This window comes from Drosophila pseudoobscura, chromosome 2, assembly GCF_009870125.1.
Source record: "Drosophila pseudoobscura strain MV-25-SWS-2005 chromosome 2, UCI_Dpse_MV25, whole genome shotgun sequence".
NCBI lineage: Eukaryota > Metazoa > Arthropoda > Insecta > Diptera > Drosophilidae > Drosophila > Drosophila pseudoobscura.
Genome location: NC_046679.1, coordinates 20,898,709 through 20,910,942, shown reverse-complemented (window position 1 = coordinate 20,910,942; position 12,234 = coordinate 20,898,709). Strand labels below are relative to the sequence as shown.

The following is a 12,234-nucleotide window of genomic DNA, read 5'->3' as shown; positions in this document are numbered from 1 at the left end:
CGCTGTCAAAATCAGCGATTGCTGTGGTTGGTGTTTTCAAATATGTATGAGTGGCGGCGCCTGGTGGCATGTTGATTATAATATGCCTCATTAAAAATAATAAACTGTCAGCTAAATGAAGGCGAATGCCAAATACTTGCCACAGTTTCTGGCTCACGATGCCGATGCCTTTCCTCTCTCTGGATCTCCTTCTGTTTCAGCTGCTTTTGCTGTTAAAATTTTCCAAATTTGAACATTAGTTGTACAATGAGGATGAGCAACTGCAAAAGTTATTCCAGTTCTTGTCAGTGCTGTGCTGTGGGGCGGTGGTGGTGGCTTTGCTTTGCTTTTGTAATTGTATCCTTGAAATGCATATCTGATATTTTCACACACAAAAAGCTTAGAGCCATCCTGCCACAGTCCCATTCTCAGTCCCCGCATCCATTTTCGCTTTCCCTATTTTATAAATATTATATGCAAACACATCTCTAAACATTAGAGGTCCTCTGTGTGTGGAAACCAAATGCGGTTTTCAGATGTCTTCTCTCTTTTTTGCACTTTACCCAGGCATACAGAGGCATGCCCCATAATGGTTGCAGGAGGAGGGTTGGGGGGATGCACTGCCAAGCATACCCATAATGGTCGGCGGTATGACGGAGGTGTTGGTGTTTATGGCACCAGAAAAGGCCATAAAATGAACAAAAAACATATTCCCTCGAAGTGGGTGTGGAAGGAGGCAGGCAGTGTGCTCGTTCGTGGCTCTGTAAGTGAGTGAGAGTGAGTGGGTCCAGGTCCAGGCGTGCAACATAAACGGCATTTTGAGACTGCAGCGAAAATGTACAAAAGCCTCAGATTTTCATACACTGTACAAGGACCCAAAGTTCGAACAGAGGTGGGAACGTGAGTCGTGACTGGCTAAAGGAATCAAGAAATAAATTGGATATATATTGAGGTGAAACTTATCCTTAATATCCAAAGTATGTCCTTAAAAATGATGTGGAATTGGAGAAGAAATCTCTGACCTGGGAAAACTTAATGAGAGCTCTGTACTCTGTATTTCGTAGCTTTTCGTTGCAATCTATTTCGCAGATGTCGTCTATACTGATTAATCGCAATGTGACTTGCGCTTCATCTGATCCATAAGGAAATTAGGAAGGAATCTTTTCCATTTCCCAATTTGTAATTTAACAATCTTCTCAAAAAACACACTTATCACATCTCTGGGTCCAAAAGCAGGCCTCGACACCTCGTTTCCCTTTGGCTTCGTTGGGTTTTTACATTGAAATTGAAGCTGCAAATTCACACTCGCATTGTGGAAACACACCAGTACTAGTCTTGGCCATGTCCCAAACAGAATGAGGGAGCAGAAGACGGGGAGGTGGAGACAAAGGCATTTCGACCGTGGTCCACATGTTGGCTTGCAGCTGGGATAGAGGGCAGCCCCTGCATCCTGCAGCCTACTCCATGCCCCGTGCCCCGTGCCCCGTGCCGCATTGCTGTGTGCAAGGTGACGTCTGCTTTGGTCCTGGCAGCTGAGGTTCTTTTGGTCCTTCGGTTTCTGGTCCTATGGCACATTTGTTAGCAGCAGAAATTAAAATGTTTACACAACCGAATGCCAACGACGTTTCTGCATTCATTCTGCTGTGCCGTGTCCTTCAGCAGCAAACATTTTCAACACCAAGACCCCAGTCCCCCTGCTTCTGACAGGGACAGCAGCAGAAGGTGTCGCTGTCGTCAGAGTGGTCGTGGTCCCATATCTTGGTCCATTCAGAAACCGATGAGGATGTTCGTTAGGCATTCGCATACCGTGAATGGGAATGTCACATGTTAAGGGCTTTCATTTAAATACTTGCTGCAGTATTTTTAGCGCAATTAGTGCTGTGGCGGGTAAGTGGCAAATGCCAGGGACATAACTCAACTCTGCCAGATCTGTGCAGCATTATATGCCCTGGGGAGTCCAGGAGGAGGACCAGACAGTCGCTTATCCCCTGCGGGAACCGCTTATTTATTCGCTTTGCGTAATCTTAAGCACCTGACTGCCAGAGCTGCTCCCGCCGCAAGTAAAATCTCCGCCAGCCGCAACTTAACACCGTTTTAATCTGCCATTTGGCACCACTTGCTTGAATAACCCACCCACTCAGCTCAATCCCCAGCAGCCAGCAGAGTGCAGCCCAATCCCCAGCAGAAGAAGAAGCAGGAACACTTCCACAACTTCCGCCACGCCAGAATACTCCACTCCGGAGTCCGGACTCCACTCGAGTGGAGGTGCGGCTGGGAAAATAACATTATTGCAGGCAACTTCTTAGCGGCTGTTTGTTGGCTAAAGTGCAGCTGAATATTTTATGAACTTGGCAAAGTACTTCGTCTTTACTTCAACTGCCTCGCGGCCACGAATGGACCAACATCACCACTGCCCAGGCCTCTAAAAAACCTGGCCTAAAAGAGCCAGAACACAAAAGGGGGCGACAGATTTCGCTTGAGAGAGAGTTCAGGAGATGCAGGGCAACTAAATAAATAACACATTACTATGATAGATATGACAGTAAACATTAATTAAGAAATGATCTTTAGTCCATCTCCACAACAAATCAAACCTACCATTCAGTCAACTACAATAAAAGGTTTTTGCTCCAAAAGAGTTTTCCACTTAAATTCAAAAATTTACTTAACCAAAAGGAGGACTAAAACTTACATGGGAAATCCCAAGAAAAGCAGTCTGAGCCCAGGCTTTGACATTCAAATTGAATACAGCAAAAAGCAGCAACAATTCAGAGATTTACTTGCCTGCAAAAAGGATGCAAAAGGGCTCTCGACTCCGGACTCGATTGTGTCTTTCCCTCGTTCACTGGTTTGCATTTAAATAAGTTGCAGCTACAATCGAAATGGGGGAAAAAAGAAAAGCTTATGCCAGCTACTTACCTCAGGTTTTCCCTGTTGTGAATGCAATTTGAGAGAAATATTTTACAGAAATGAATTTATTCAAACGAAAAATTGAAGTACTTAAATGGAATAGATTTATCAATAATATGAGTGTTTCACAGGTAGATGCATCTTTAGGGGATTTCTCATCAAATTTACACAAATTTTTCCACATTTAAAAACATCCTTGGAGCAAAAGTTACTTTAAAAACATTTTTGAAAAGTTTCTTGATTCCGTAAAGTATTTTTGTGGTTGTATTGTTGATTTCGCACATATAATTTCGATTCTTCTTATTTCGGGAAGACAATTCAATAAATGATTTCTCTGGTATTCGCGCCAGGTCAAAGTCACTAAACCAGAAAATACACAAAGTGAAATGTACAAGAGCCAAAACAAATGGCCAAACAAGTCAAGAGACAGGGCCTCGCTTCGTTACTGGCCAACTTCTTCTTGGTCTCCTTCTTCGTCGAGCTCTCATTTTGGGTGATTTATTTGGAATTCACTTTTGGGACGCCGCCGTTCGCTTATTTGTCTTTGTTTGCTTCTTGCTGTGATCCCCACCTCTGGTGTTTTGGCCTCTTTGTTTCCACCATCTCTTACTTGGCCACCAGTGTCATGGCCCTCTTTCCTGGTCTGAGGTGGAACCACCCCTTGGTCTTGGCCATCTCTTCACCCACTTTGTCTTCATCGCCTTGGTTCTGGCCACCAATTGAATTTGGTTTTATTGCATTTATTGTGGTGGCCCACTGATGCTGCTGCTGTTGGCTATTCGGTTGCTGGTTACTGGTTATTGTTAGCCGCTCCACTGACCTCAGTACATTATCTCTAAATAATTTATGTTTGTATACATTTTAATTTAATTTATTTGTTCATTTCACTTCTTGCTGTGATGCTGTGTTGCGGAGTCTGATGTTTGACCAGCAAACAGAAGGCATATAACACATCGAGATACGATTGTATGCCAAATGTGTGTGGAAAAGCCAATATTGATTGAGTAGCCGCAACGTTGACCCGCCTCAGCAAATAACCAAGATATCGTAAAAAGGTCTCTCCTCTCCCCTTCTGTGCCTCTGTAATTGCTGATGTTATGTGTTTTTATACTATATACATATATACTATATATGCGAATCGAATCCACAAATATATCGAGATACTCGTAGTTCTCTTTTATTCCGCTCCATTCACATAATGGAAATTGCACATTGGAGATTTTCGCATTCATTCAATTGGTAAACAAAAAAAAAAAAAATAATTCGAATAAATAAATTACCCCACGGCGTAATAAATTTTCGTGAACTCGTCGTCCTGTCTTCAGGTTGTGTTGCTCTTAAAGCTCTCTCTTCAGGATGTAGACAAGAATTAGTTGACAAAACTAAAAGAAAATTGTACTCCTGAATGTCAAAAAAAAGTGGAATAAAAGTGAAAGAAAACTGAGTGAAAAAAGGACTTTCAAAAAAGCTTTGTCAGTGGGCATGGGCATGGGCATGTACATATGTATGTAGATCGAAAGCAGAGGCAGACGCAAATTGAAGAACAACTTCAGCATGTGCACATGCAGAGCTTAATGAGATGAGTTCTGCCAAGTGGCGTGTGTAATGTGGCAGGGGGCATGGGCATGATGCTGCGATGGCAATGGCATCCAGTCAAGTCAACGAGGACGGATAATGGGATGGGCGACGACGGCGGCGGCTGCTTGACTGGCGTCTGGCCTGAAACGGGAGGAACAATAAAGCCCGGGGCCATTATCAACGAGGGCCCAGCAAATGTGACAATGCGAATGACACAAAAGCGCAACTGGATTAGCATCTGCCAGTCGTCGGTGTCTCGATTCCAGTTTCCGCTTAGCCTTCTATTCCTCTTTTCTATTTCGTTTTTTTCCGTTTGAACGAATAAGTGTGGGTGGAAGTAGCAGTCACATTGTCATGTGTCGTCGTCGTCCTTGCACTGTGGACGGGGTAATTGGAAAAGGTATATATCATTGATGTTGGGGGTACTATCGAAAGATAATCAAACTTTGCTGAACTATACAATCAATGCATTAAGTTCTATCATAAGATAGATATTTGATTGGGAATCCCGTATGGAAACTGAGTATCGGGTATGTTTATGTGGTGGTACGTGGGCCTCTGTCCCACTGTGCCTACGATTGGATGGACTGTGTCTCATTTTGCGCTTTACATTGCAAATTTTACAACAGTGGCGCTCGCAATTGTCAAATGCAAATGTAGTCCTGGCTTAAAGAAATAAAAAAGGGAAGCTGGAAGAAAGTACTCGTACTAGTGCTCGTGCTCGAGTGGAGAGGAGGAAGAGCAAAACATGCATCGGGAACTTCATCTTCGTCTCCAGCGTGTCGCTCTGGTAATGACAAACTTGTTTTTCGAGCACTCACACTCCGCCAGGAAGAGCGCCCTGCAAGTGCTGGCCGGGGTGGGAGATCCTTGGCATGAACCCGGGATTATGTATATACTATTTTCGTCTGTTACTCACTTTGCATGTCGCTAGATTGCCGGGCAAATGGAATTCTGATGTATTGCTGCCTTTGTTTTATTACCCAGCTCAACTATTTATTTGATATGAAATTACTTGGGTAGTGCTTCGCTTCTGTTTTAGTCAACAATTTAAAGTTTATGCGTTGACTGTGTGGCTGTGGGTGGGGTGGGTTGTGGGATGTGGAGGGATCATATTTTGCACTCTCCGGAAGACATGGTAATTTACATAAACATAAAGTCTGTCGTTGGCCACATCCTCCACTGTGCTCCTGGACCAGCTGGCAGTTACCGTATGTTTGTTTGCTCTATAGAGCCGCAACTCCACCCGAGGCCCATCATCCATGGACTGACCTATCCCAGTGAATATCATCCTGCTGTGAGGCCCTGGTTCTGTGCCCTGGTGTGGTGTGGTTTTGCTCCGGCCCAAGTTTATGACTTAGCAAATTGTCGTAAACTTGGCAGCGAAGTTTGTGTTACATTCGGATTACGACAGAGGCAGTGACGGAACGAAACGGAGGTTGCTGCAATGGCACTGCAGATCCTAACCTTAAGTCAGTTTCCATGTCAACAAGCCACAGTGTTAAGTGTTCAGGTTTGGCCAGGGCCATGGCAAATGGTCGATGTATCCAATGGTCTGTAAACAAGTGGTCTCCTCTCGTGCTGTTTCCATCTCATTGGCAATTAGTGATGACTGTCACTGGCTTGTGCAAACAAGCCCAATTCTCACCCAATTCCAAAAACCCAAATCCCCCATTCAGTGGAAACCGTAATTTATATCGTTACCCATTTTCCTTACGGTTGCCAATGGTTTCACGCTTGGAAAGTGCACATTCTGGCATTTCTGGCATTTGAAAGCGGCTCCAATCATTTCCATATATCTGTGTTCTCCACATGGTTAATTCTTCAACGGGATCCGTGGTAGCTTCTTTGGCACTATGTCAAATGCTAAGCTTGTTTGACAGCTTTGTAAGTTTCATTCAGTCAATTTCACGGCCTTGACAGGATTGCAATATTGAGACGTTGTACCTACCGTACTCCTGTACCCTCTCTGCGTTTTCCACCCACCCATACTCCTCTCGGTGCGGTGCGGTGCGCTGCGGTGCGGTTCACTCAAACGGAAACTCTTGTGTAGCCGGAAAAAGATGTTGGCTCCCGGTCGCGGAGGCGGCTGCTTGTTAGCGCTGATTTTATGCAGATTTCCCCGGTAAATTTATGTAGAGCTCCGCGCGGATACATTGTTGCCAGGATGGGCCGATCCGTGGATAGCCATCCGGGGAGCCAGCAGGAGGTGACGTTGGCGAAGGCGAAGTCGAAGGCGGAGGCGCTTACAAGTAGCGACAAAGTACACGGAGTGTACGTTTCATTTCAAATTGATTTATGCACGACTTTTCCCTCTCTCTCCTTTTCCATCTTTTTTCCATTTCTATTTCCCACTTGCACAGAGTTTGGGGTGCGGTGTTCTGTATGCTTGATTACTTTCGCAATTGGTTGCGTCTCAGCAGCTGACGGTGATGGCAATCAAGGTTACCGACAGCCAGACACCGGGAGAGGAGACTGCTCCAAAATGTAGAGCGGAAGAGAGATATACAGTGATACAAGTGCTCGTAGGATTAAGTTAATATAGAAAATAATCAATAATATTGCAGAGTGCAGGCAGCGCATATTCGCAACTAAATAAATAAAATAAATACATATTCTTTACTATCGACTAAAAGACATAAAACGATGTTTTACTCACTTGACATTCAATTGTATTGATCGATAGTTACGAGATAGTTACGATAGACGGCACGCTAGTCTCTAACTAGTACATTTTGTATAAAAAGATTTAGTTTGCCTAGTTTGACGATCGTTTAAAGTGGAGGCGATGTTACCAGACGAGCTTTTAAGTGTCCAGGAAGAACACGATGAGGCTGACACCTCTGCTTCGGTGGAAACTGCCATGCCAAACCACGTCGCTGGACCGGAGGGTAACGTGGACTACAGCGGCGCCGACCAGGAAGTGCACACGTTCCCTTTGTCGTGTTTGGAGGACCCTGATTTGAATACTCCGATTGTGTTGGGTCCATTTTATAATGGAAACTACGCATTCTCGGCGCTTTTGCCGACTAGAATGTACGGCTTAGTGGTGGAGCCCCATTCACTAGCTAACAGCGAGTGCTACATCATCGACCCCATCGAATTTGGACGTATCTTGCTGACCAACGCCCGGTCTCAAACGGAACCGAACCGGCCCGTCACCGAGGAAGAGATTAACAGCGTGGCCCACAAACTATGCCTGGTGTTGAAATTGTCAACGTGTATGCCGCAATTGGTCCAACGTCCGATCCACGGTCACCTGTCGGTTGTGTACGTTATGGACCGGGTTACCGGAGACTTCATCGGATGTATGGCGGGCAAAATGGTGCCCGAAATAGATCCGGAAACGCAGTACTTGAGCTTCTTACCGATTGTGAGCGGTATTTGCCCCAACACCGGCATACACCAAATCGTCTTCAAAGCCGTCTTACATTTGGTAATCTTGATCAGTGAGATTATCGTCGGATAATGGAAAAGATAAGCAGATGAATAGGTAATATGAGAGAAGAAAGAACTAAAAGTCCAAAGAAAAGCGAAATGTTTGCAAGAATTTAATTATATTTAATGTAACATTTTTACATTTCTACATTTCTACATTTTTCTACAATTTTTCCGGGAAATATATACACACGTCTGAGAGCTGTTAAGCGCAAAACTTACTGTAACATCCGATGTTTTCAATCTGTTAGTTTTTTTTGTTGCTAGTGGCGATAGTTCACACGATAGGAAGGGCAGGGTTGAAATATTTGGATAATCGAACAATTGAAACTAACTCAACTTTTCGCCATTAGAAAAGCTGGTTGTTTGGTACCAAATTGATGTAAGCACTTGCGGATTTCCATAAATACAAATATATGAACTTACGTACGTTCATCCATGAAATTTGTTCAAAGTCTTGCATTCTGGGGTGAATTTCGTGCATCTGTGAGCCTAAGCGCAACACTACGGCTTTGGACCGCAGCACAAGCAACGACGGCCTCTCCTGAAACCATTGACATTGGCTGAGAGAACATTGAATACCCGAAGAGACACTTACTGTTCACTCTGGATGTGATGCAAAGCTGCCACTGTAAAGCCATCCAATGGAAACTTCGGCATTGCAGTGCTATGTCAAATTTTTCATGAGCAATACTGCCACCATGTGGAAATAGTCGGATCAGATGCAAGGCACAGATTAAGCGATCGTTGCAAGGAATCACATATTTGGCTACAGACTGGGACAGATCAAACAAACCGAACTGGTTGTTCGACTCGTTTACCGAAGGCCAACAGCACCTGGCAAGTTTAAAGCACCTAGAACTATCACGTGATCTCTATCTGATAGCAAAGAAGCAAGAGTTTTCATAGCAGACACCTTCTGTACGTATAATGAGATTTCAGAAGACGGCGGAATATACGAGCAAGTAATGAAGATGGAAACGCTGGGAAAAATCAGTCTCAAACACAGGATTTCCATGAAAATGCGCCACTCTAACATTCGGATAGGTTACTAAGAGGGAAATTAATTTGTTTATATCGATATAGATCCGATAGATGTGGTTGATGTTTTCAGAGCAAAACATCTATGAAATAGCGATGTTTTTCAAATAAATACTTATTTTATATACATTCCAACTAGAAACTATAAACCGTTGTCCCTGCCTAACATTTTTAGGGTCTTACACTCGGTCCCTTTACATTATATCCACCACTAATTCCCTTTTTCTTATTCAATTATTAATACTCGTACTCATGTACCTTTCCCGTATTTAGTATTTTTATTTGTACTTTGTTTTGAATGCAATCTTAGTTCCTTTGTTAAGTTAAGTTCTATATTTCCTCGATTATTAGTCGGTTATTGGTTCGGTTAACGAGCAGCGCGTTTTTGCTTTTTTGCCTGAGATATGGGCGTAACAACCTTCTGTTTCTCTTTGAGAATAAACATCGATGTCCGTTGTGGAAAACCAAACATCGATGACATCTACCGATAGGTCCTGCTCTGGCAGCACTACGCTTGTTCCATCTCTTATTCAAAGTGAATTTGCAAAATTTACAACTTTACCAAAAATTAGAAGGAGGATTCAGTACAAATCCATTATGGGAAGGTATATCCGCAATATAAGGAATACGTTTTCGCTACAACCAGATACAGAGGAATCTCCAGAATATTATCTGGTTCGCGTTGCACCGTTGTCAGACGCTGGCAATAACAATTTTTTTGGCTCGTATAGCATGCCAATAGGATTCCGGACGGGGGTCTATTCATTCAATGGCCACAGAATAGCCCGTTATCTGCAGGATGTAGTCGGGGCCATAGAAAGTGAGGAAGCGGTTAACGAGATGGCAAATGGTCTGGCCAGTGCCCTCAATGAGTCATCAACTACATCACTGATCCCGATCCAGGGCCCCTTGGTCATTGGCTGCGTTGTGGATCGTGCTACAGGCCTCATTGTCGGCTATGGTGTTGGCCGATACCAGCCACATCCGGTGGTTAACCGGAACGGCGAGTACTCAGGCCAGGCCTGGCACAGAGAGGTGCGAGGCTTTTCGTTCGACGATTACGATGATAGCAGCAACATCGTTGCACGATTCATCACTGGCATAATGCTTCGGCTGAACAATAACAATCAATAATCAAACTATATAATTAATATAATGATATTGTATTTAATGCAAAATGCAAATAATAAATTGTCAAAATCGGCTCAAGCCTAACAATTCAAAGCCATCTATAAGATGGTGCTCATTCTCAGTGAGATGAGTGGAATAGATTAGCAGGAATGAAGTCGTTATGTGACTGAAAATCGAATCCATTAAAATACAATTTAATTGTTTATTAAAGATCAAAGTCGGAAAAGTGACGAGGCGGATCGCACTATGTCATCCGCGGACCCCTGGTGCTTGGCTGCATTGCTGATTGGATTGCTGGAGGCGTCATTGGTTAAGGTGTGGGACCATTGAATCCCCATCCTGTTTTGACTTGCAATCTTTGTTTTGAATGCAATCTTAGTTCTTTTGTTAAGTTATAGGCTTTTCACACTGACGACCATCCACCATCCACCATCCATTTCGGGGATGGTCCGTAAGGTTTTGCCGTTCTGAAAATTTCCCAGTTAATTGTTCCTAAACCGCACGTTTCTATGCGATAGTTAGCCGATGGTTTTCAAATGCAACTCTGAATAATTGTCATTCACAATGGAAAAATGGTATTCACTGCGAAAACGTAAACAATGATTGTGACAAAATTAACAAAAAACAAAAACAACAACAGAACAGCTCGGAAGGACAGCAGACCAAAAACTTATTAATAAAATGGATTTAGTGCCAGAAAACTCCTCCAGTGGTACGTTGAATAGATATATTTGTTTTTTATTGTTTATAATATATAATATTATTACACAATGCAGCAAACAAGAGAACAACAGCAGGCGGCAGGGTGAAATGGAGTGCCGCGCTTGAGTGCCTGCTGGTTGACATATGGCAGGAGAAAATTGAAGATTTGCGCGGACCACGCAAAAATTCACATGTGTACATGTACATTACACACACTGTTTGGAGCTACACCGAAAAGCCTGCCAACTGTTCGGTACTCAGAGGACGAGCCTAAAGTGTATAGCGCAATGGCGATGCGCTTTTCCAAAGGAATTGCAGCTCGGCAGTTGGTGTCCTTCTTTCGCAGCACTTCAAGCCGATTCACTAAAATATCAAAGCAGTGCCTCTCCATTCGGAAACTCTCTTTGAAAAACGCCTCGTTGTTTTCTGGTACATCTTTCTCCCAAAATGTCCCGAACCGCTTCTAAAACCATAAAATATGTCCTTGTACTTTAAACTTTGGTTGAAGTTAGTAGAAGTACTCACATACGACCATAACCTTCCTGGCTTTTGTGTTTTTATGGCAGTGACCCAGTCAAGCATCTCATCTTCGTCAAAGTTAAAGTCCTCATCGTCATCATCATTAAGCAACATTATTAGTTGGTGCAAGAAAATATTTTGCTGTGCAACCACAGCCGAAATAATTGCTATATCTCTATCATCCATTATTAAGAATTAATAAATCTTCCGCGCAAATTTAATGAACTTGTTATTGGCATCAGCTGTTTTTGATGGATGTTGGATGGTGGATGGTGGCAGTGTGAATCGGAATTTCACATTTGTCAAAAAATCCCACCATTCCCCCGGGATGGGCTCAGTGTGCAGAGGCTATTAAGTTCTATATTTCCTCGATTATTAGTCGGTTATTGGTTCGGTTAACGAGCTGCGCGTTTTTGCTTTTTTGCCTTAGATATACGCGTAACAACCTTCTGTTTCTCTTTGAGAATAAACATCGATGTCCGTTGTGGAAAACCAAACATCGATGACATCTACCGATAGGTCCTGCTCTGGCAGTACTACGCTTGTTCCATCTCTTATTCAAAGTGAATTTGCAAAATTTACAACTTTACCAAAAATTAGAAGGAGGATTCAGTACAAATCCATTATGGGAAGGTATATCCGCAATATAAGGAATACGTTTTCGCTACAACCAGATACAGAGGAATCTCCAGAATATTATCTGGTTCGCGTTGCACCGTTGTTAGACGCTGGCAATAACAATTTTTTTGGCTCGTATAGCATGCCAATAGGATTCCGGACGGGGGTCTATTCATTCAATGGCCACAGAATAGCCCGTTATCTGCAGGATGCAGTCGGGGCCATAGAAAGTGAGGAAGCGGTTAACGAGATGGCAAATGGTCTGGCCAGTGCCCTCAATGAGTCATCAACTACATCACTGATCCCGATCCAGGGCCC

General features: G+C 43.4%; 1 protein-coding gene and 1 long non-coding RNA gene across 3 annotated transcripts; one reads left to right on the top strand and one right to left on the bottom strand.

The window, feature by feature from the left end:
- The first annotated feature begins 10,570 nt into the window (after positions 1–10,570).
- Positions 10,571–11,519, top strand: LOC117185670 (uncharacterized). Of its 2 annotated transcripts, none has more exons than XR_004471145.1 (2): positions 10,571–10,789; positions 11,063–11,519. It is a non-coding gene; the product is annotated as an uncharacterized lncRNA (long non-coding RNA). The 2 variants fall into 2 exon arrangements; XR_004471144.1 differs by lacking the exon at positions 11,063–11,519 and adding an exon at positions 10,854–10,931.
- LOC26532391 (uncharacterized) lies at positions 10,800–11,519 on the bottom strand. Its single transcript, XM_015182228.2, has 2 exons — positions 11,305–11,519; positions 10,800–11,242 (listed from the first exon to the last, which is right to left on the bottom strand). The coding sequence occupies exons 1-2, from the start codon at positions 11,482–11,484 to the stop codon at positions 10,967–10,969; spliced, it is 456 nt and encodes a 151-aa protein (XP_015037714.1). The 5' UTR covers positions 11,485–11,519; the 3' UTR covers positions 10,800–10,966.
- Positions 11,520–12,234: the final 715 nt, after the last annotated feature.